At 34.5% G+C, this 24,172-nt stretch overlaps 4 protein-coding genes across 19 annotated transcripts; 3 read left to right on the plus strand and 1 right to left on the minus strand.

Annotated features, from left to right (window-relative positions):
* The first annotated feature begins 1,684 nt into the window (after positions 1-1,684).
* Positions 1,685-8,981, plus strand: LOC107414012 (CBL-interacting serine/threonine-protein kinase 23). 4 transcript variants are annotated; one of them, XM_016022102.4, is made up of 15 exons: positions 1,687-2,596; positions 4,233-4,295; positions 5,153-5,224; positions 5,351-5,458; positions 5,588-5,668; positions 5,897-5,950; positions 6,033-6,158; positions 6,548-6,637; positions 6,817-6,936; positions 7,010-7,135; positions 7,368-7,484; positions 7,643-7,699; positions 7,821-7,895; positions 8,181-8,259; positions 8,611-8,981. In XM_016022102.4, exons 1-15 carry the CDS (start codon positions 2,393-2,395, stop codon positions 8,634-8,636), a joined length of 1,398 nt encoding a protein of 465 aa, XP_015877588.2. In that variant the 5' UTR covers positions 1,687-2,392; the 3' UTR covers positions 8,637-8,981. The 4 variants fall into 4 exon arrangements, with proteins under 4 accessions (XP_048330846.2, XP_048330841.2, XP_048330835.2 ...); XM_048474889.2 differs by lacking the exon at positions 7,010-7,135 and having other exon boundaries at positions 1,685-2,596; XM_048474884.2 differs by lacking the exon at positions 5,153-5,224 and having other exon boundaries at positions 1,685-2,596.
* Positions 8,982-10,448: 1,467 nt separating this feature from the next.
* On the plus strand, positions 10,449-17,663 carry LOC107414040 (uncharacterized). 12 transcript variants are annotated; one of them, XR_001581121.4, is made up of 9 exons: positions 10,449-10,606; positions 11,480-11,729; positions 13,021-13,144; positions 13,305-13,651; positions 13,739-15,509; positions 16,191-16,444; positions 16,599-16,698; positions 17,096-17,171; positions 17,293-17,663. XR_001581121.4 is itself a non-coding variant. In XM_016022134.4 (8 exons), the coding sequence occupies exons 1-7, from the start codon at positions 10,551-10,553 to the stop codon at positions 16,668-16,670; spliced, it is 2,874 nt and encodes a 957-aa protein (XP_015877620.3). In that variant the 5' UTR covers positions 10,449-10,550; the 3' UTR covers positions 16,671-16,698; positions 17,293-17,663. The 12 variants fall into 12 exon arrangements, 6 of the variants coding, with proteins under 6 accessions (XP_015877620.3, XP_015877638.3, XP_015877629.3 ...); XR_001581123.4 differs by having other exon boundaries at positions 17,299-17,663; XR_001581122.4 differs by having other exon boundaries at positions 17,096-17,159.
* A 374-nt stretch (positions 17,664-18,037) lies between these two features.
* LOC107413931 (transcription termination factor MTEF1, chloroplastic) lies at positions 18,038-19,343 on the plus strand. Its single transcript, XM_016021995.4, has one exon. It carries the CDS (start codon positions 18,331-18,333, stop codon positions 19,246-19,248), a length of 918 nt encoding a protein of 305 aa, XP_015877481.3. The 5' UTR covers positions 18,038-18,330; the 3' UTR covers positions 19,249-19,343.
* Positions 19,344-19,845: 502 nt separating this feature from the next.
* LOC107413887 (uncharacterized) lies at positions 19,846-24,073 on the minus strand. Of its 2 annotated transcripts, XM_060813203.1 has the most exons (8): positions 23,489-24,073; positions 21,912-22,403; positions 21,835-21,869; positions 21,656-21,729; positions 21,327-21,383; positions 20,645-20,734; positions 20,312-20,488; positions 19,846-20,205 (listed from the first exon to the last, which is right to left on the minus strand). In XM_060813203.1, exons 1-8 carry the CDS (start codon positions 24,049-24,051, stop codon positions 20,161-20,163), a joined length of 1,533 nt encoding a protein of 510 aa, XP_060669186.1. In that variant the 5' UTR covers positions 24,052-24,073; the 3' UTR covers positions 19,846-20,160. The 2 variants fall into 2 exon arrangements, with proteins under 2 accessions (XP_060669186.1, XP_015877431.4); XM_016021945.4 differs by having other exon boundaries at positions 21,835-22,403; positions 23,489-24,067.
* Positions 24,074-24,172: the final 99 nt, after the last annotated feature.

The raw sequence follows: 24,172 nt of genomic DNA on the forward strand, positions 1-24,172 counted from the left end.
TAAGGATGGTTTTAGTTTGTAAATTGTAAGTATTCTTATATATTTATATTAAATAAAACACTTTTCTTTAAAAGTGTTGTTAGCTGTCCCTCCTCTTTGATTCAAAGGGATATCTCTCTCTTTTATTCCACTCTCTCTCACACCCACAACTATCAACGCCAAATTGTTGTCTCATTCTGCTGCGTGATTAAGTAATACCGTTCCTTCCTAACTCCAAACTAAGTACAACTGTCAATGGTGGAATAATCTTATATTATATTTTATCATGTGACGATGAATATTTCAATTTTCAACTTCAAACTTGCACCATGTGATCTACTTTTTAATTTAATAACAATATTTTATCTTATTTTATTTCAATTCCATTAATTCTCATATTTTGATGGTATGCTTGGGTAAAATGGATGCAGCCCAAGCATAAACTTATTTTCTTCTTAATTTTCAAATTGTTTTTATTTTAGAAAATAAAAAATATATAATAGCATTCATTACTTTTTTTCTCTCATGTTATAAGGTTTACCATTAATAAATACTTTTTCTACGTTTTCTATCATAAATATATCGTATTTTTGTTAATACAAAAAATTAACTGTGTTGTTAATAAATAGGGTAAATATTATTATTGTCTCTTTTGTTTTATTATTTTTTCAATATTACATCTCTATTATGAAAAATATCAGCATAGTTTCTTCAGATGTTGCTTTCATTTCAATATAATACTATTTTTTAAAACTCTTATCAATAAAATTAAAAGTTAAAATATTTACTTTTCAATTAATAATTTTTTTTACTATTTTTAATAAATGAAGAATAATGAAAATAATGTGGTCGAATTTTTAATTAACTTGTTCCTTTTTTTAAGAGAAAAGAAATAGTTTTAAATGTATTATAAGTGTTTGAGACAATCGTAATTATTATATATAATTTGTTAATTTTTTGGATAAATTGAGGAGAGTGAGATTTTTACACTAGTATTTTGAAAATCTAACAATTTGAAACAAATATATATATATATATATGTGTGTGTGTGTGTGTGTGTGTCTTTTTTTTTTTTCTATAAAAAAAAAAACCTTAGAAATCGTCAAAAAAAGACTAGAGAAAAATCATAGTAAGAATTTTGAAAAATGATGCTATATTAACAAAAATGAAATATGTAAGAGACATATTAATATTTTTTTATAATAAAAATTTAATTTAAAAAAGATTAAAATAATATTTATCCTAATCAGTACTATTATATTTAAAACTGCCACTGCATACGTATAGAATTTATATATATAATACATATTATATACAATTATAAATATGATAAAAGATTTAATGAAAAACTACTATAAAACAAAACAGCAATCACGGTTGTGAAACTGTGAAAATCACTTTTGAGTATAAACATTGCTACATTAGAAAATTAATTCATAAAGCATACCACGATAAGTTGAAGATAAAAAAAGCAGCAATATATAAAACCCTTTTCAAAACTCAAAAGTATTGGGAATTATTAATATTGGTTGCTATTAAGAAAATTAAAAGGAAAAAGATGTTTTTTGGTGGGGGTGGAAAATAAGAGTTTAATTATACCATATTTCTCGTCAAAACTAGGAAAAGGGTAGGCCATGAATGCACGCAATCCCGCTCATTAGGAATGATGGCTTTGAATAAACCTCATACGAGATGCGACCTTCCTCGTATACGTACCAGAAACAAAAAAATAAAAAGAAAACAAGCTAACCTCTCTCAGATCCCAATTAACACCAATAATATCGCCAACAGAACCCAACGTCTACTAATTCCATTTCTTTAAACAAACAAACTTTCATTTCAAACAAAACAAACAGATCCAATCTTATCTTATCACTGCTATTAATCCTCGCCATCAAAAACAATCGAAGAATCTTTATCGCTTAATAATATATATCCTCCCTCTACTCTGTTTTTCTATTTTTTTCCCTCTCCGTCCGACCCAAAATTGATTAGGATTCCTTAAATAACCCACTATTTTCTCAAATTTTATTTATTGTTTTCGCCTTGTTATTAAGTAGGCCTACCCGTTTGATTCGCAACCGGAATCATGGGCTTTTTGTTTCATCCGACGGTCATCATTCCTTGTTCATCGTTTTGCTATTTGGAAGCGTTTCTCATCAGATTTTGAACGTCGGACTTAGGTTTGTCATAGGCCAGGGTTTTGTATAGCTTTTTGATTTTTTTTTGGGGGGGAAATTAAGAGGAGGAAGATGAGGGTGGCTAAGTCTCAGGTATGGCAACCTTGCAAGAAGAAGAGGTCGTGATCGCGGAGGTTTTAGAGGGAGAAAGAAGAAAGGGATTTTAGAGAGAGAGAGAGAGAGAAAGAAGCTCAAGGAGGGAAAGGTTTTAGGGGAGTGTTGGGAGGAGGAAGATGTCGCGGACGAGCAGCAGCAACAATGGTGGCGGCGGCGGCGGCGGTAGCAGGACGCGGGTGGGGAAGTACGAGCTTGGGCGGACGCTGGGGGAGGGCAATTTCGCCAAGGTCAAGTTCGCTCGGAACGTGGAGACCAATGATAACGTCGCCATCAAAATCCTCGACAAAGACAAACTTCTCAAGCACAAGATGATCGGCCAGGTTTTCTTCTTCTTCTTCTTTTTTATTTTTTATTTTTTTATTTATTTAAATTTTCATTGCGATTCCCTGTCATGGAACTATTTTTCTGGATGATGATTCAGATCCATAAGATGTGAGTTTTCCTAGATTTTTGATGAATCGCTATTTTGTAGCCCAGAAAATAATGGAAGTATCTGCAGACTTGCGCTTCGTTGCTGAAATGTAATAAAACAATTTTTTTTTTTTTTTTTTTTAAAAAAGGTCAACTTTGATTGATAATATCATAATAGTAGTTTTTCTAACCACCTATTAACTATTGAAAGATAATTTAAAAAAAGAAAAAAGAAACTATTGAAAGGTAATATATAGTTTAACAAATATACGTTAGAAAAGAAAATATTCATTTTTTAAAAATAATATATATTTATTCTCATATTGATGAATATAACTATAATCATCATATTAAACACAAGACTTTTCTTTGATAGCATAACAGGAGTTTAATTTATTTTATAAATGACTCTTTTTTTGTTTTGAATTTATAACTAATTGAATTATAACAATAGACACTAGTTGTAGTTTCTACTCATTATTTTCTTAAAAGTAATTACATATGATTGATTAAATAATGACAATGTTGGTAATATCAGAAAAAAGAATGAGAAATGTACGTTTGTCTATGGACAGATGCTATGTGTTCATGCAAGCTTTTCTTGTGTTTATGCATCTAGAGATCAAAATCATGTTGCCCATTGTGTAGCTCAACACGCCGCTCAGTTAGAATCTTGCAAAGTTTGGCTTGAGGATAGTCCAGAATGGCTTATTCCTCTTCTTCGAACTGATAATTGTAATTTTGTTCCTAATTAATGGATAAGTTTGGGTTTTCTTCTCGGAAAAAAAAAAAAATTTATTTATATACATTTGTGTATTTTTAGTCTTTGTTGCTTATTTTATATTATATTACACATATTAATTTTGTAAATTGATTGTATCCTTCTATTTGAGCTTGACTTTTCACCATGGTTTTGAATCAATGTAGTTATACATGTTCATATCGCCCTATGGATTATTATAGTAGTAGTTGATAATTTCTGTGTCTTCTGGTAAGCGTATTCTTCATCAGCCTGTCATTAGTCACTGAAAAAAAAAAAAAAACTGACAAACGGGATAGAAAAAGGATCTAGTTAGCGCATGTAGCCAACTTGTAGAGGACAGTAAAACACATAGGACCTGTTGAACGTTGTTTATGAACATTGAAAAAAAGTTTAAATCCAGGCAACCTAACAAAATGATCAAACTAATGTAAAATATAAATTTTGAAAACAACTTCAGAAAACTTGGTTAGCAGCTACTTTTCTTGAAATAATATTGAAAGCGGTTGTGTATTCATACTGGCTTAGAGTTTTGTTCGACTACTTTTTCAGGTTGTCAAAGTCAACTTTCAGAAAAGTTATATTTGAATGAATTTCTCTCCTACTGGGCTACCCTACTCTAGTGCTTTTGCTCACTTAGACAGAGTCTGTGTTAGATGTTTACATCCACCTAAAAGAATGTATTGTTAAATTAATTTAGAAATTATTTTGTTATGTTTGATTAACCTTCTTAACAATTTTAAAATTTGAGTGATTGTTTCCTTCCCCGCGGCCCCCCTCTGCAGATCAAGCGTGAAATATCAACAATGAAACTAATTAGACATCCAAATGTCATCCGTATGTATGAGGTAAGACAACAGTGTCTTTATTCTTTCTTATGTTAGGTTGTTTTTGGTTCTTATCATCCATATTAAGGTAATAGAACAGGTTCTTTTTCTTCCTTGGATTGAGTTGTGTTTTGATTGAATATGCTTCTGATTTTTCTGCAATATTTAGATAGTATTCATTAGTATATACGTTGGCAAATCAACTTTGAGATGATAAATATGCTTGGTATGGAATCAAAAGAATTCAGGGATTGAGATGGTTTGGCAGAGTGGTTGAAATCGATGTCGGAGTAGTGGAAGTACTGGTCGTGGTGAGAATTATAATGGTGGTTAAAATGGGAGCCACCAGAAACATGCACTTTTTACAATTAATTACTAACATGAGAAACACGTTTGCATAGTATCATAAGAGTTAAGGACAAAGAGAGGATGGGATGCTAGTTAAAATGATGAAGGGATACCATAGAATGGAAGAGGAGTATATTGGAGGTTGATGTGTGTGTGTTGGTGTAATATTTGATGATGGTATTTGCTGAAAGATTGTGGTAATAGTTGAAAAAAGTGGAACTAAAATTATCATTCATATTAATGATAATTTTTTTCAGTATTTTAATTGTTTTTGGTTAACCAAGCTGAAGTCTTATATTTACTTTGGAGAATGGCTTTCATTTACATATAAAGCCAAAAACTACAATGACGTTAAATTTAAAGCTGAGGTAGTGTTATGACTTATGTTTTGGTAATGGTTTTCTTTGTGCCCTTTCAATTGCGTTTTGCCTTTCCAAAGCCTGGATTGTCTTCATGCTCGTTATTATTATTATTATTATGATCTATTTTGCTGGGGATTTTAAGGACTTTATGTGTCATGCGTGATATAGGTGATGGCTAGCAAGACAAAAATATATATTGTTTTGGAATTTGTTACTGGCGGAGAGTTGTTTGACAAAATTGTAAGTCTCTGGTTTCATTGGCTTGCAGCTGATTTCTGTTTTCTGCGGAGAAGTAATTATATGTTTGTAGGAATTAAGTGTCCATTTGTAAATGATCCAATACTGTCCAATGTTTCCATGAGCCAGGCAAGCAAAGGAAGACTGAAAGAAGATGAAGCAAGAAAGTATTTTCAACAGCTTATATGTGCAGTGGATTACTGTCACAGCAGAGGTGTTTGTCATAGGGACCTAAAGGTGTGACTTTTCTTTGTCATTTTTGTTATTCCTATTGCCTAGATAATATTGCTATGTATTTTAACACTAACCAGACTAGATAGACTTCTCCGTTATATAACATTCAAATGTTGCGGTTATAAATCACAGCCGGAGAATTTGCTGCTGGATGCTAATGGCACCCTTAAAGTTTCAGATTTTGGATTGAGTGCACTGCCTCAGCAAGTTCGAGTGAGTATGATGACTTCATGCTTCAAACAGAAAGTATTCCATTATTAATCTATACAAAATTTAATGTAGAGGTATGGGAGGCCTTCATAAGCACCCTTTTTTTTTTGGTTTTGACTGAAGCCATACCCCTCTTAGATAGTACACATGGTGAATGATTAGTAAGCTTTTTTATCTTTTGCATACTTTGTTGCTTGCCTCACATGAGTTTTCTTTATCACTTCTGTTTAGGAGGATGGTCTACTTCACACAACATGTGGAACACCAAATTACGTTGCTCCTGAGGTATATTGGATCTTGCGGAACCTACCAGCTACTGTTTCTTATTAAGCTTTGCATTTCTTTTATGAACACTTCTCTACTCTAGGTGATCAACAACAAAGGGTATGATGGAGCAAAGGCTGATCTATGGTCATGCGGTGTTATTCTTTTTGTCTTAATGGCTGGTTACTTGCCTTTTGAAGAATCTAACCTCATGGCATTATATAAAAAGGTCTCTCGTCCCTTTCCCTAATCAACTTTCTTGAGTCTTGACTACCATTATAGCATTATACTCAACGAAATCAATGTTGTCCAACTTTAATGTAATTGTGGATTCCCATTTTATTGCTTCAAGCAAGAAACTAAACTTTGTGATTCTTAAGAAAATTATAGCTTTGATCAGCATTAAAATCAACCTCGTTTCTTTAATTTCAACATGGTAGTTAAATTGACAGTTTATTTGTTTTTTTATTTTTGAAAAATTATTTCAGTATTTTAGAGACGACTTTGTTAGGATTTTGAATATGCAACTTTGTTCAGTTTTACTCTTATGATTGTGTTATATGTGCTTTTCATCTACAAATTTATAGATGACTATATGAGGTTTTTCTGTAACTACAGATATTCAAGGCCGACTTCACCTGTCCTCCATGGTTTTCCACAAGTGCTAAAAAGTTGATTAAAAGAATATTGGACCCTAACCCTGAAACGGTATGTACTTTCCCTTCTTCGCTTACAATTCAAATTATCTTCTTCTGATCATAATTTTCATTTATCCTTTAATCATTATTGTTATTATCAAACATATGGTTATCATCATAGCTATTATTATTGTCAGCACCATCATATTTATTATCTCACTTTTTTCTTAATCTAATTACTTGAAACAGCGAATTACAATTGCTGAGGTCATTGAGAATGAGTGGTTTAAGAAAGGATATAAGCCACCTAGATTCGAACAAACTGATATTAACCTTGATGATGTGGACGCTATCTTCAATGAATCAGTGGTAAGATCCTTGATTTACTAGTGAATTAAGTTTGCTTGGTGTATAGCAGCAGGCTTGATTTTTTTGGGTACAGGATTCTAGAAACCTTGTCGTGGAGAGGCGAGAAGAAGGTTCTGTGGCACCTGTCACTATGAATGCCTTTGAGCTTATCTCTAAATCTCAAGGCCTGAACCTTAGTTCTCTTTTTGAAAAGCAAATGGTATGATTGGTTTGTTTTTTGGTCTTGGTAAATGAGATTTCATGCATTAGAAAACTTATATCCAAAGTTTTCAATTTGTATTTCCTTGCAAAAAATTCCTGTTCAATAGGAAATTAACATATATGTATGTGAATTTACAAGCCATAGAAAGCTTACACCTTTGGTTAATGATTTACTAATGTATTCATAATTGTATAACATATGAAACTGCTGACATTTCCTCTGCTACCAGGGGCTTGTTAAACGAGAGACGAGATTCACGTCCAAATGCCCTGCCAATGAGATAATATCGAAGATTGAGGAAACTGCAGCACCTTTGGGTTTTGATGTAAAGAAAAATAACTTCAAGGTGCAATGGCTATTTTTCCCTTGTGACCCTCGAGTAGTTATATCCTGATAGAGAAATATGGCGCATTTACTTTTGTTTCTTAACATGGTCCTAAGACATTAAAGTAAATTAATTTTTAATGCAAGTATCAACCAACCCCTTCTCTTTCTGCATTTCAGATGAAGCTGCAGGGGGAAAAAACTGGGCGTAAAGGCCATTTATCTGTTGCAACAGAGGTACGTCTTTCTCAAAAGAACTTTCTCCTCTGGAATTTACTCGACTTGAAGTTCAGTTGAATGTGAAATTTAAAAAATTGGACTTATTTTTTTATTTTTTTATTTTTGGGTCTTTACATAGATTTTTGAGGTGGCCCCTTCACTCTACATGGTTGAACTCCGCAAATCTGGTGGAGATACTCTGGAATTTCACAAGGTAATATACTGCCAATGAGCTCCGGCATTTATATGTAATGATACAAAGCTATATGCTCAAGAAATACAAGTCAAACCATGTTCTAAATCAACCTAGGTGAAAAGCTATATGCTCAAGAAATACAAGTCAAACCATGTTCTAAATCAACCTAGTTTTCACCTAGTTATGGCCCAACCAGAGTATCAGTGATCTTCTGCTTGTAGTATTGCTTTATTTTTAAATATGTTCTTTTCCATTCCTTTCTATTCGTAACTCAGAGTTGCTCTTAATATCTTCAATCCACAGTTCTACAAAAACCTCTCTACTGGGCTGAAAGATATCGTCTGGAAAACAACAGATGAATCCAAGGAAGAAGTCAACGATGGTTAGTGCACGTTTATCATTTAGCTATCCGAGTAGTAGAAATAATTGTTAGATAATGACTGGATTTTTTTTTTAAATATATATATATTTTTTTATGGAGATTAGAAAAAAAGGGTGAAAAATACGAATAGGATCAAACTAAACTAATGACTGGTCTTATAAATCAGGGGTCCTATAAGATTAGTTCTGTTTTATGAGATCAAAGTTCAACAAAAATGATGATTTAGTTAAAGTTTTTATGAGATCAAAGTTCAACAAAAATGATGATTTAGTTAAAGTTAAGTTTCAGTTAACAAGCTTTTGCTCCAGTGCTTAACAATTGTTTTAACATGAAGTCCTTTTGCCCTTGCAGTTCCTGGTGTTGTGCCATCTAAGTAAAACTGCAGTGAGGAGGCATCTTTTTTTGGGTTTGAAGTGTTGTATATGTTTTGCTATCTTGAATTCTACTCTAAAACGCCTTAGAGACGCACTAAAATCTTCGTGGTATTGTTTGTTTGGCTCAGACATTGATTGTACTATAAAGCCTTGCTCTTTGTTGGGGAAAACTGGAAGGAACAAGGAAAAAAAAAAAAAAAATTGTATGGTTATAAATAAAAATAGTTTCTTCTGTCGAAAAATATTTGCCTGTTTGCTCCTAATTTTCAGCCTAAAACAGGTTGGATGAGAAAAAAAAAAAAAAAATTTGTATGGTTATAAATAAAAAGTAGTATCTTTTGTCTAAAATATTTGCCCGTTTGCACCCAATTTTCGGCCTAAAGAGGTTGAATGGATGTTGAACAATCCTTTTGATAGTTGTGGTGAGGACAGCATTTTTTCATGCCAATTAATCTTTTGATACAAGTTGCAAACTATATGCCATTCTGGATATCAAAATTAAAATGAAAATTTGAATGAAATTTTGCGGATAACAAAAATCCAATGGTATCCATTAGAGTTTAAATAGGGATTCCAATATAAGTCCATCCGTTTTGACTATAACTGTTTTTTGGGATATTGAATGAATTTAAAGTAACAAAAAGAACAAAGAATTCAAAAAATGGTTTGGAAAAAAGAAGAAAGAACTGGGCGAAGAGAAATCATACTAATTAACGAAAATTCCGGGGATAGATAAATATAGAAGCAGCTCTCTCACCATTTGTATTATTTTAAAATTTTTAAAATAGAAAATAATAAAATTAAATATCACAATTAAAATTTAATATAAAAACGATGATAATAACAAATAATAAAATTTTTAAATAAGTAGATAACTTTTTTTTTTTGTTCAAATTAAAATATGTGGATAATGAGAATTGAATCTTATAATTGTAATACCTTTCTACACAAACTTACTTTGCATTTAAGTTGCTTTATAATTTCTCCAATTTTAGCATAAATATAAAAGCGAGTTTAAAATTAAAGGTATGAAAAGAAAAGAAATAAAACCTCCAACTATTAAAAAATATTGTCTATTGAATCTCACCATTTGTCCCAAAAAAAAAAAAAAAACAAATTATAAAAACATCTCCAAAGAATTTTTAAAAAATAAAAGAGTATATTATTTATGTAAAAAGTATTTTTTTAGATAACTAATAAAATTTAAAAATATTTTTCAACAAAACTTTCTATTTATGTTTTTTATTTTTATTTTTTTATAAATATTTATTATTTTATTTGTAATTTTTTTTATATAAATTATCTATCTTTTAAATATTATAATAATAACATAGGAATATATGCTACATTCGATTAAATTTATATAATAATGAAATAAAAAATAGTTTTGACTTTTTATATTTGAATAGCCAAATAACAATTTATATTAAAAATACAAAATAAAAAATTTATTTAAATTTTTTTTAAATATTATTTTTTTAAAATAAAAAATATGAGACATTTAAAAAATTCCAAATGCTCTAAAAAAAACATAAAATTTAAAAGGGAAGTCGGCTAGTAAAACTATTACACTTTTTTTTTTTTTTTTTTTGGTTTTTTGGCTACACTAAACGTATTACACTTTAAGACTATAAAAAAGGAAAACTTTAATTATTTTTATGCCCTACTCAAATAAAAATAATAATAATAAAATATTTGTTTATAGAGAATGAAAAGAGTGGGAGCGGTCAACGGCCGTTCAAAGAAAACCCGACCCGAAGGCCGGACCCAGATCCCCCAAACAAGTGAGTGACAGTGTTTGGTTACGCGCCACACATTTAAGACGTGGTATAAAAGGGGTGCTACCTGCCAGTTAGCCCACACTCACTTTCTTGGTTTCGAAATTCGAAAAAAAAAAACGAAAAAAAGAAAAAGAATATGAGAGAGGAAGTGATAAGCTCCGGAGGCATCGTTGATCCCACTCCTGCCGCCAGGTGCCCTAACACCTCTCTTTCTGCGTTCCTTTCTATCTCCCTCTCTTACTTGGTTTCCAGCTTCTGATTTCTCACTATTTTTACCAATTTACTTATTTGTTTATGGTTAGGGTTTTGACTTTTTATTAATTTATTTTTTTTTGGCGTTTCGTTTCTAACTTTGTGAGATTGGATTTTTAATTTGTGGACTTGGTTTTAGGGTTTTTGTTGTTAGTGATGTGGAATTGGAAAATGTGGCCTCTTCGTTATTTTTTATTTTTATTTTTGGTTGCCGTTTGGCTAAGGGGGAAAATGAGAAAGTCGGTTTGATTTTATTATTTCTGGTTGACCTAGTTGCTGAATTGAGAAAAATTGTATTGGAAATTTAATTTTAGGTTCGATGCACATGGACTCGTGAAGTCTTTTGTGCTTGCACGTGGAAAATTGGAATGCTTTTAAGCGGAGAATCATGGAAATTTAGCTGCATAGGAGAGCATATTATTATAATTCATATTGTTTAACACTCTATTATTGGATATCATCTGTTGGTTGGTGAGCAGACATGAAATGTTACCCATTTTAATCTGTGGGAAACTATGGTTTTCCAAAGGATTTGGTAAGGTACAGTTGCCGTTGCCAAATATGCTTTGCATGCTTACTGACGTCATTTTGTAGTTCGAACTAATTAAATGGAAAAACTTTATCGGTGTAGTTTTCATATCATGTATTTCTTCCCATTTGTTTAGAATTTTTTTTTCCCTGGGTGAGTAAGAATGTGAAAAGGGGATTGATTTAGAGGAATTTATATTCTTAAATGGGAGTATATATAATTTAAGCAATTCATTTATTTATAATTTCTTGTAAAAGAGCTTTATGCCTTGTGCATCTTATCAGTTCTGCTGGGGCATCCTCACCTGCTGTTCCAACACATGTTGGCAGTATAGATGGTTCCAGTCATGGGCAGGGCTCCAAGGCAGCTTCTCTTTCATGTGTTGGTTCACAACCACCATGGACTTCCTTGAGCACCAGTGCTGGTGGTTCTGCCTTTGGATCATCAAGACGCTCATGTAGACCATGGGAAAGGGGGGATTTATTGAGGCGCTTGGCTACCTTTAAGCCTTCAAATTGGTTTGGAAAGCCTAAGGTTTGAACTTGAGCTCGTTATGGATTAACAGATGTACTGTTGCTGTAAGTTTTTTGTGATGTGGTATCTTCCTCTTTTCCATTGATTACATTGTAAGTGTTGGTGTTGTACTTTTCATCAATCATGTTCCATGCAAGATGTGAGATCTGTCACTTTGAATGGAGAATATATGTTGGTGTCCCAGAGAGCGAGTAAAGAAATGTTAAGGACATATATATATATCAATGGATGTTATTAGTGAGTTAGGACTTATTACTTGAAGAGCGAGAGAGAGAGAGAGAGAGAGAGAGGGGGGGGGGGGAAGAGGGAAAAAAAGGAAATTTGTTGATTCCCAGCCTTCTTTGTGGTGAGTCTTGATTTGTCAAAATTAACTCTCAATGTTTATTATTGTAATCGTGTTGTTTAATGTGAAAAGAAAATAGGAAACTTGTCACCCACTTGACATATCTTGAATAGCTTTGATGTTTAACTCTTATACATGTATATTTTATGATTAGAAACAGAACTTTATTAATAATAAAAAACCATACATTACATAAATAAAGGAAGTGAAATTCTCAGAGATCATAAACAAACCAAATAACAATGATTGAAAAAAACTAATGCATTCTCATCTTCTCCATGCATGGATGGTGCCCATTCTCTCAACAATGCCTATGGGGGAAAAATCTTTTGCTACTTGAAGAGCATTCAAATATTGAAGATAAGATAATGAAGTCGATAAAGGGATTGGGAGAAACTGATTTTTTGATATAGTTGGCAGAGCTGTAGAATTTTTTGTTTGTTTGGGTTTTTCTTTTCTCTATGTTGTTTATTTTTATTTGATCGGACCTTTTATTGATTGAGATTTTAGTTATTTTTGTTTGGCTGGGATTGAGGGTTTTTTTGGCTAGTGACTTAGTACTTTAGGTTGAAGTGTTTCATTTTTTCCACTTTTTATGTTTTTGTGTTTAATATTATTATTGATTGGGATTTCATTCGTACACATACAAACACATGTATGAAATTATTGACATTAAGGGTTTATTTAGGTGGTTTTTTTTTTTTTTTTTTTTTGCTCCCATCTTTCCTCTCGATTTTGATATATTTGGTTGATTGGGGTTCTTATTGAGTTGAGATTATTTCATTGTTAAATGGTGCATCAATAGATGTCATGACATTGTTTGCATGGCATTTATGTTCATATTAGTGTAGGCATACAAAAAAATATTATGAATGGAAGTGGCATACATAATGCTAACCTTATGGTTATTGATTATAAAGCATCTCACTTTTCCTATTCTTTTTGCAGGTCATGAGTACATTGGCTTGTGCTCAAAAAGGTTGGGTTAATGTTGACGTTGACAAGATTGCATGTGAATCATGCGGTGCATTTCTTAGTTTTGTTTTGTTACCATCATGGACCTCTTCTGAAGGTTAGCTATTGCAATCTTAGTGTTAGTTCATTTTCTCAAGTTTCTCCTGCTTTAAGAAAATTTTCTTTGATAATTTAATATAATTATGTAAGCTTTTTCATTGCCATTAAAAATATCTTGCTCTTATTAGTTCAGTTGTTTTTACAATTTTCATGTCAAGTTCAAAATGCCGGTGAAGCATTTTCCAAGCAGCTGAATGTGGGGCACAAGGTCAATTGTCCTTGGCGAGGAAACAGCTGCCCCGAAAGTCTGGTGCAGTTTCCTCCTACTCCTCAGTCTGCCTTAATTGGGGGTTATAAGGATAGATGTGATGGGCTTTTGCAATTTCAGTCCCTTCCAAGGATAGCTGCATCTGCAATTGAGCAGATGCGATTTTCTCGAGGTCCTCAAGTTGACCGGTTTCTCTCCCAGTCGCAGAATTTTATGGCAGGGGAAGTAGATTTTAAACCAGAAAGTGTACCAGAATTAGAAAGCTCTCGCGATGGGGCAATCTGTTTATATTCTTGTGTAAGATAGATGTTAAAGTTTTCCTGCAAGTATTGTTTAATCTATCCATGCATTTTGCATTCTAATTAAGTCTTTTCTGTTTGGCAGGCTCAGAAGCTCATAAGCCTCTGTGGATGGGAATCAAGATGGCTTTTAAATGTCCAAGACTGCGAGGAACATTCTGCTCAATCAGCTAGAAATGGATATTCTTTTGGACCTAACCAGGCCCAGGTCCACCTTCCACAGGATCCTGGACCAAGCAAGAAAGCCCTCTCTGCTTCAGCTAAAAGGGACACCGGAAAGAGTACAATGTTGGTTAAGGAGTCTAGATCACCTTTGCTGGATTGCAGTTTATGTGGTGCTACAGTTAGAATATTGGATTTCTTAACTGTTCCTCGACCTGCTCGCTTTAGTTCTAATAATCTAGACCTTCCTGACACAAGTAAGAAATTGGGGTTGACTCGTGGAGTAAGTGCAGCTAGTGGAATTAGTGGTTGGGTTGCTGCTGATGATGCTGAGAAAGAGCAGACTGCAGACCGTGATGAAGTAGCAACAACTGGGGGCAAATCACTGCTGAACAATGATGTTGATTTGAATCTCACAATGGGAGGTGCTTTACCTTTTAACCAGTTGGGAAGGGCAGCAATGTCAGAAAATATTCATGATGGAGATATGGGAAGGGATTTGATGATTGGGCAACCTTCAGGCAGTGAAGTTGGTGATCGTGCAGCTTCATATGAGTCACGGGGTCCTAGTTCACGCAAAAGGAGTTTGGAAATAGGTGGCAGCTCAGAGGATAGGGCACACTTAAGGGTGCAGCAGGCTGATAGTGTTGAAGGAACTGTTATTGATCGTGATGGTGATGAAGTAACAGATGGTAGACAATATTCAGCTGGGCCTTCAAAACGAGCTCGTGACTTGGATATTTTTGATTCATACTGTTCACCATATCAGAGAGATTCTAGTGCTGGCCCTAGCCATTCAATGGGTTTTGAAATCTATGCTGATGGCAATAGAGTTACTTCCTTCCGGCAAAGACATGACCAGCATATGGGAATCCAAGCAACTAGGGATTCAACTCGTGCGTCTTCGGTCATTGCTATGGATACTGTCTGTCATAGTGCAAACGAGGACTCTATGGAAAGTGTTGAAAATTATCCTGGAGACATTGATGATGTTCAGTTCCCCTCTTCAAGTACATATGGAAATCTGGACATAAATGATGCATCGGAATTAAACTACAGTAACCAAGCTCAGCAAAGTATTGGTTTCCGACCGGTTGCTGAAGTAGCTCCTGGGGAAATGGGTGTTAGCAGTACAAATGATGGGGAAGAAATTTTCAATGCAGAAACTGTAACTGCTCAGCCCCGGGATGGGGTTAGTTTTGGAATCAGCGGAGGAAGTGTTGGAATGTGTGCTAGTCATGAAGCTGAAATTCATGGGGCTGATGTATCTGTCCACAGAGCAGATAGTGTAGTTGGTGATGTGGAACCCAGAATAGAAGATGCAGAAAATCAGGGGCAAACAGGTGAATCTGTCCCAGATCCTGGATTAATGGATGAAATTGTCCCTGATGAAATCAATAGGGAAGACCCTCATGGCAATAGTCAGGAGATGTTGTCACGATCTCTAGGGAGGGCTGATAGTGGCTCAAAGATTGATGGTTCTGCTAAGGCTGAATCTGTTGAAAGTGGTGAAAAAATAAGTCCAAGCTGCAAGTTAGTTTTAGAGAATTGTGCCCACCCTTCCCTTTCATGCAATGCAAATGTATGCTCTGGTCGTGAAACAAGCAAGCAAGAAGTAACAAAGGCTGGCAAATCTTCATTTACAAACAATTGTGTGTACTCTGAGTCAGATTATGCAGTTGCAAATGGGATTGGTAAAACTTGCTTTCCTCAATTTCATACTTGCTTGTAGACTCCTAATCCTTGTCTTTTTCATTTCTTGCTAAATCTTTGTTCGTTAAACTAATTGTGTGTGATGAGATTTTGAAGCTCGATTTGTCTTTCTTCCCACTTCTTTTTTCATTTTTTCTTTCCTTTCGGGTGGTGGGAAGGGGGTATGGTGTGTGTTTGTTAGGTATTAGGGTGTGGTGGCTTGATTATAGAATGTGGTGGCTTGATTATAGAATAAGCAATATTTCTTAGTTAGGAAGGTCATAGTGATGAATTATGATTTGAACCAAAGCAATCTGTATCAACTGTAATGAAGACTTCTATGATGTGTTCTGGCCTGGAATTTCTGTAATGTGTGTCCTCTCTGTTAACCTTCTGGATTCTATTCGTTGCTAATTTGCGAAGTGATATAATTGTAAGATCTTAGCTCGGAGATCTTGAATTTGCTACTCAATATGTTGAAATACTGTTTTCTAGTTTGTGAGATCATTTACTGCCAATCTGCTTGCACCTATCCTTATGCTGGTTAATGTATGTTAAGCATCTATTGTGATACTCAACTCATTTGTAATATCTTATTTTCTTTTTAACTTTTCCATTTTGTTAGCTTTTTTATTTTCATTCTTTTGTTGGTTCTTTTTCTAAATTTATTTTTAAACTCTCAGAACCTCCAAAAGGGGAGAGCAATTATGAAGAAGGTGTTGAATTTGATCCAATTGCTCATCACAACCAGTTCTGTCCCTGGGTGAATGGAAATGTTGCCGCTGCTGGTAGCAGTAGCAGTGGTTCTGGTACAAGCGTTGATGCTGTTGCACTTTGTGGTTGGCAACTGACCATAGATGCTCTTGATGCCCTGCGATCACTTGGGAATGTTGCAATTCAGACAGTGCAGTCTGAATCAGCTGCATCTCTGTACAAGGTTTTGCCTGTTGCATTATTTTCTACCTATGTTCAAGTAATGGACATTTAGGCTATGAGTTTTGGTTTCAATTTTTGTTGCTTTTTTGAAGACCTCGGTTGATTTTCCCAGTTTCTTCCTGTGATCTGAGTTGTAACTTTCATCTATTTTGCAGGATGATCACCAAACCCCGGGCCAAAAGCTCCTTCGACATCACTCTATGAGCAGAAGTCATGGGAAACATTGACCATTGAATCATAGTGATGGTAATGAAGGTATTTCCAAGTATTTGTAGTAGGTCCTTTTAAACATTATGCATTGTCCATTAGTCAAGGCAGCATGTTCTTGTAGCTGAAATTTGATTGGCAGCTGGATATATATGTAAACGTTCATGTCTACAATTATTACATAAAATAAAAATGTAAATGCATGTATATAGGAGGAAAAAGTGCCAAGTTGATTTTGCTAATGGGATGTGTCGGGTCGTATTATTCGTCTTTTCTATTTTTTTTCACTAAGGAGGAGATCTATTATTACTAGCATGTCCTTATAAGTCCATAAAGTGCAAAGAAAATGAACTTTTTTCTCATTGTCCTGTCTCAAGCTAAGTTACTATTATCGTAATTAGCATTTGGGTTTCAGCTTTCTAAAACTTTTGGTTCAATCATCCAGGTCTCACAGTTTTGAGTTTGAGTTGGATTGGTTGTTACTGTTCAGCTTGTTTTACACCGTCCAAGTATTGCCATGGGTTAATGACAAATCTTCCTTTTTATATTGTGGTTTAAATCTAATGTGAATTTCCTTTTCGGGATGCTTGCAGTTGTTACTTTTGATTTATCCAGCTCTCATCTTATGCCATTTTTTTGTAGGATCAGAATACATATCCAATCTTGGGAAGAAAACTGAAATCAGATTTGGCTAGTTTTAAGCGGAGCGGCTGCTGGGGGAAGCTCTGGCAGTGTTTTTTAAATTTTAAATTTTTTTTTTTTTGAAATTTTCCTCTTTATGAGTAACATAATTTATTTATGTTGGAATCCCCAGGTGTTTTTCTAGTGCAACAATACTGTTGTATTTTTTAGGAGTTTTTGGTGATGGTTATTTAGTCAATCAGTGATGGGAGACTGATTTCCATTTGACTCTGCAACATTTGAACAATTGCAATCCTTCTTTTCTCTGTAAAAATTGTTTCGACAGCTTCCTTTTTTAACAAGGTTCATATTACTGCGGGTTTGTGTATGTATATGCCGCTATTTTTGTTTAATGAAAAACATGCAGCCATATAAAAAATAAAAACAAATGGTAGTAAATCTTCTTCCAAGTTTCAATTTTATACACATTCTTCAAAATACTTGGGAGAATCTACAGGTATTCTTGTTACCAAAAATTCAAATAAATAAATAAATAAAATTGAAAAGTAAATAAACACACCGGTAATCAAAGCATTTTTATTTTTATATATTTTCTCAACATATTGTCCTAAACATGCACATAGCTAAATAGAATCTCTTCTTTTGCTATTCATAATTATATCTTTTGATGACAAACTAATTTTTAGTAAACTAAGAATATGTGTTTGTATGCATATTAATTTTGGAGGGCCTTTGGAAAAGAAGAGTCATGACACTCTAACCCAAAAACACACATGGGAGCATGAGATTATCTTGAATGCTGATGTGGCCGATTGCAAATGAAGCCACATGAGACATTGGAATGAGAAAGGATGTAGAGGATCTTTCTGCATGTGGAAGCTAATCATCCAAACAATCTTTGATATCCAATATCAGCCAATCAGCTTCAAGCAAAGGGCCACGTGTCGCTGCCACATACTAATAAAACCAATGCAGGATGGCATCTAACAGAACAAAAAAAGGCCATCTTCTTCCCTCTCTGTCACTCACTCTTTCCCGATGACCATGCGCACAGCAGCAACATTGCAATCTTCTTTATGTTTCTCTTCGCCAAAACCTTCATCTCCTCCCACTTCAAATTCCCACCAACCAAACACCCAGTTAGCAGCAAAGCCTAAAAGTCTACTCCAAAAGCACCCACTTTACACTCCAGCCCATAAAAATCTCTCCCTCCAAATCAAAGAGAAAATTCTGTGTCTTGAAATAATGGGTGTTGATTCTGGTAAAGCACTATCCCAAAACCCATCTCTTCGCTCAGCTACTCTCCACTCGATCCAATCCATAGTCTCCTTCCTCCAATCCAAAGGCATACACCAAAAGGACCTGGCTAAGATATTTGGTATGTGCCCCAAGATCCTTACTTCTAACATCAGTTCTGATCTTAACCCAGTTTTCAACTTTCTTTCCCAAGACCTTAAAGTCCCAGAACAAAGCTTTAGAAAGGTTATCAACAAATGCCCAAGATTGCTTGCTTCCAGTGTGAGAGACCAACTCAAACCAGCTCTGTTTTATCTTCAGAGACTTGGGTTTCAGGATTTGGATGCCTTGGCTTACCATGACTGTGTGTTGCTAGTTTCTAGTGTGGAGAAAACTTTGATCCCAAAATTTAAGTATTTGGAGAGTTTGGGTTTCTCAAAGGAAGATGCTGTGGGGATGATCTTGAGGTGCCCAGCGCTGTTCACTTTCAGTATTGAGAATAACTTTAAGCCGAAGTTTGAGTATTTTTCTGTGGAGATGGGAAGGAAATTGGAGGAGCTGAGGGATTTTCCTCAGTACTTTGCTTTCAGTTTGGAGAAGAGGATAAAGCCAAGACACATGGAAGTTGTGGAGAGTGGAGTGGAAATGTGTTTGCCATTGATGCTTAAAACCACCGACGCTGAGTTTAAAGAGTTGATAAGGGAAGGAGGTGGTGGATAGCTAGCGAGGGCCACTTCTTTCCCTTTCTTTGTTATCTTCTAGCTTTGTACATTTAACATTTTAAGGGCCCTGTTATTACTATTATGATTTTTTTATTTTTTATTCTTTTTCTTTTTCTTTTTGGGATTCATTGACTTTGGCATGTGGATGTATGTATATTTTTTTACCATATGCAGTATGGACGAAGTTCGAGATAAAAAAAAATTGATAGTAAAAAGAAATTCAATATCTGGAAACAGGACATCATCAGCCATGGTTCAAAGATGCTTAGTACAATTAATTAACTAGGTAGGGGAAAGAGTGTTGGGTGCAGTTGATTGATCTGGAGAGAAAAGAGTTCAAGCAATATTCTTGTTGCTCAGTTTAGCTCTTAATATTGGTCAACAGCATGGTTAGAAACAAATTTGCTATGAGAATGATGCCCAAGCTCTTATTGATGTCATTAATGCTGTGACAAATGAGATTGGATGAGACAGTCGAGTTTATATTGATGAAATTATTTCTCATAAAAATTCTTTTGATAACTTTAATTTAACGGCCCAATGCATGAGTTATAGTCTTATTAAGCAAAAGAGAGAGAGAGAGAGAGAGAGAGTAAAAAGTAAAAGAACTTAACCCCTGCAATGAGGCTTCCATAATATGATACAGGTTGAACACAAAAGGCAGTGAACTATCTTCTTATTGAAAGATGAACATTTATATAAATATTCGGAAAATGTAAAGACAGTAGAGTACAAAGTTCTTGAACACATAAACAAGTGGCCCTTCTTAACCGTAACGTCTCTGGCACTGAAAATGAGCAGATTCACCTCTCCATCAATCCAATATTACCAAACTTGCTCATTCATAAGTTGTCCACGATTAATCTTCAAGTCAAAACTGAGTTCCAAGCTGATTTCTAATCGTTGATCTCTAGTTGAAAAATACATCTTGGGAAATGAATGAAGCCCATGCATCCTAGGGAGCATAAAATACCATCCATTTTTTATAGTTGCTTATCAACTAAATTAAAAACTGTTTACTAGTTTATAATTACTCTTTCTGAGCCAACCAAAATCTTTACCTGGAGCATGGAGAAGGCCTTCTCTGCAACATATTTTTGTTTGAGTGTAGCTCCTCTCTGTTGTAGTTTATCTGGGTGTAGACAAAGCCTTGCTTTCTGATAAGCCTTCTTAACTTGCGAACTTTCTATTAGGCTTGTCAAAGGGATTGCATACCAGCCACTGGTGGGCCATAGAATCTGAAAGTCAAAGCCAAAATATATACAATTATGTGTCAGTTGGAATGTCCAATGTCCATTGTCCACCTCCGACATCATTGAATACTTTAAACCAGAGGGACACTTTGAGAGATGGAAAGAAACTAATTATTGTAAAATTTTCAATTTGGATCTTACATAATGTAGAGTAGAAAGCAGCAAACGGATATTGGTTTCCTTTCCAGCCGACCACAAGCTTATGTTTTCATCCAAAAGCTCTATTTCCATCTGTGTTTTAAGTAAAGATAGCAAAAAGTAGTGATCAGCCCACGGTGACACAGAGTGACATGTGTTATAGGACACCGAAACAGCACCTAACGATTGCAATGTGTTGGTGTAAGGTATAAACTAGAAGACAATAAAACAAACTGAACTTTTTACCTAAGTTAAATCAATATAATTGCTTGAAGTGACTAAATATAAATGAAAAAATGTTGAAGTTATGTAGGGAGACATGTGAAAGAAGGAAATTTTTAAGCTGAGTTTGGAACTTGCACAATTATTAGGTAAAGAAGTATTAAACGTTTTGATTTTGCATTATTAGGTTGAGATATAATATCTTAAAATTGAGATATAGTATCTTAAAATTGAGAACAAAATGAATACATTAAAAGAATTTTTAACCTTTTGTTAAAAAGAATTGAGGGTTTTTTTATGTCTTGTATTTTTCATTTTTTTAATAGAATCCAAATCCCAAAGACTGCATTAACTGTTCTATTGGAGTTGTTGGATTTTTAAGAATAATAGTACAAACAAAGTCAAGTTTGAATAGTAAATGATGTGTCAACATCTATGTGTAAATGTAAAGATGCTTGCTTACGTCTTTACGATCTTGACATTGTTTTTCATGTTCAGAAGTCCACTTTCTCTGTTCTTCCTGCAAAACAAGTGCAAAGGACATGACAGTTGATGAAATTCTATTTTCATCACTTTGTTTGTTTGTTTTGTTTTTCTATATTCAGCATGCAGCTATTCATATACATCAGGAACTTCCAAAAATATCAACGTCATTCAGACGATTAATGTCATTTCTCTCAAATTGGAAAGAAGAAAAAAAAAAAGAAAAAAGCTTTTTGCTTGCTTTTTTAATATTTTATTGGGTACATATAAGAATAATATCTGGCACAGTGAAGAAACTAAAAACTATACCTCTGGAGATTGAACCGTTCCATGTTTATCCATCTGTTCATCTGGGAAAACCTGTGTGTTAGGCCTTCTTGCATCTATATCCAACACAAACAAGTAAAACAATTTGTTTTAGTATTTTTCTCTCATTGGAATCTGATTTGGGGGGAGTGATGATTTTATTTCAAGAAGTAATTAGTCACCTCCATCGTTTTCAAGTTCCACAGAGTGATCATTATTATCCTGTTGTCTCACGCTCAAATCTTCCTCAGAACTCTGTTTTTGGAACTTTTCTTTAGCCCATGCAATTGCTTCATCAATACCAACGGCATCACATGTACCTTCTCTGTAGTCAGAGTTAATCTCAATCACGTAAGAACTCATAACTTCATCTTCATCTTGATCCAGTTCTCGTTGTTCTGGCCCTTGATCCTCCTGAATTCCTGATCTGGCCTCAGTTTCTTCTCGACTTTGTGAAGAGACAACTGATGATGGGGAGTTGTTGAGTTCGTGATCATCCACACATAACTTAACACTTCGATACGAATTGGGTTCGAGGCTAATGGTTTCAGGAGACGAAACTCTTCTCGATGAGCCAAAATAAGAGCTCTTGAAATTGTCATTGTAATGATCATTTTCCATGAAATGGTTTTCCACATGGGAAGGACGATTACAATGAAATGCTGGCATGTTTTGTTTCATTGAATTGTCCTCTTCTGGCAAGCCTGGCATCATTGCGGATGAGTTCCATCTATATGGGACATTGATTGGCCTGTTCCAACCCCAATCAATCAATCAATATTCAATTAGTAATTGGTTAAATATTACACAACTAGTTGATCCCTTTCAACATTTTGCAATTTACTGCTAGTAATTAAACAAACTCTGAATAATAACCACTAAGATCATTAAAGACTTTTCCACAACAAAACCGTATGGATTAGTAAAATCATACTATTTCAGAGTATCTGTCTCACATAAAAAATGCTAAAGTTTAAACAAGCAAGTTTTCTTTTTTCTTTTCTCTATCTTTATAAAAAAAATTGCATATATATGTATATATATATGGTATGCTTTGCACTTGCACCACTGAAAAAGCACTTTGAACAGTGAATAATGATGTTTCAGCAAAGGCAGAGTTAACTGTTTAATGGGTCGATTGCTTTGATCAGTGATATAAATTTGGACATGGTGGGTTTTCAAGATACTAATCTGTTAAAGTTAGGGTGTAGAAATTAAATTAACTAAACAAAGAATTTGAAGGTTTAGCAACTATGAATTAGAGACCTAATGGAAGTGAAGTGAGAGCCTTTCATGTCAAGAACTTAAATCTGAATCACCGAAACATATAAAAAGTACCATTAAAAGTCCCCATCCATGAACTTGGTTCATGCATGTGAAAGATGATTCTTTTCTTATACCCAAATAATTAGGTAGCAAACAGCAAATATGATAGAACAAACAAATGAAACAAAACAAAAACGATCTAATTGATTTAAGAAAAAAAATTAAGGAGATTTTTTTCAAGACAAATTTTACATTTTTTTTTTTTTTTTGGGTTAATACGCACTTATTAATGTATCCTTAGCTTATCTTTGTTGTGTTATGTTATGTAGTGAAAAATTGCCTTTTTTTCAATTTTAAAATAAATCATGTATTTTTGCCATTTTTGTTAACATGGTAACCGGCTATTTTTGCCTTTTTTTTTTCTTTTTTTTTTTTTTTCACTGCCCCTGTCTAATACAATCAAATCAAAAGCAGGGTGAAGTAAATATGACAAACAGTGGGGGTATAAATGTCAAATCAGAAAAGCAGTTAAATTAGGAAACAGTTACGTGGCCAGCTTCTTTGTACTACCTGAGCTTGGAAGTGAAGGAAGACAATGCGACGTCGTCTACAATGAGCGGCCGGAGAGGGCTGAGCTCCTCGGAGCTGAGTACAGAGGAAGAGTTGGACTTGGAATTGGACTTCGCCTTGGAGGTGGGCCTCGATCGCTCCCTGGACCTCCTTTCGTCGTCGGAACCGAAGACATCGCTGTAGAAGCCTTCGGACTTCGCCGGGATCCTAAAAGCCAACAAGCTCCGGCCACCATTGACAGCCGGATTGCAAAAATCAGGGGGGCGGAAAATTTCCTCGTAGAAGGAAGCGGTGTTTGAGAAGTCGCCGGAGAGCTTGCGCCAGAGGACACTCCGGGGAGGACCACCGAAGACGTCGGCGAAGTCTTCAGGGTCGAGAGCTTCGGAGTCGGCGGAGGCTGCGGCAGCAGCGGCGAATATGGAGCGGCGAGGAGCGTGCTCGGTGGAGCGGCGGCGAGGTAGAGTGGGAGTTGGCATTCCCATGCGCATCCGCCATGACTCGTCCATTTTGAAAAGCAGGTAATAACTTGAAAAACGAAGAAGCACAAAAGAGTGTGCTTTCATATATAGATTATTTGGTGGATTTTATTCATATTAATAAAAAAATTAAAAAAAAAAGGAGCTTTATTAAAAAGTCATTAACTTTAATTATTTTACTTATTTCTTTTATTAAAAATAAAATATC

Source organism: Ziziphus jujuba, chromosome 1, assembly GCF_031755915.1.
Source record: "Ziziphus jujuba cultivar Dongzao chromosome 1, ASM3175591v1".
Lineage (NCBI taxonomy): Eukaryota > Viridiplantae > Streptophyta > Magnoliopsida > Rosales > Rhamnaceae > Ziziphus > Ziziphus jujuba.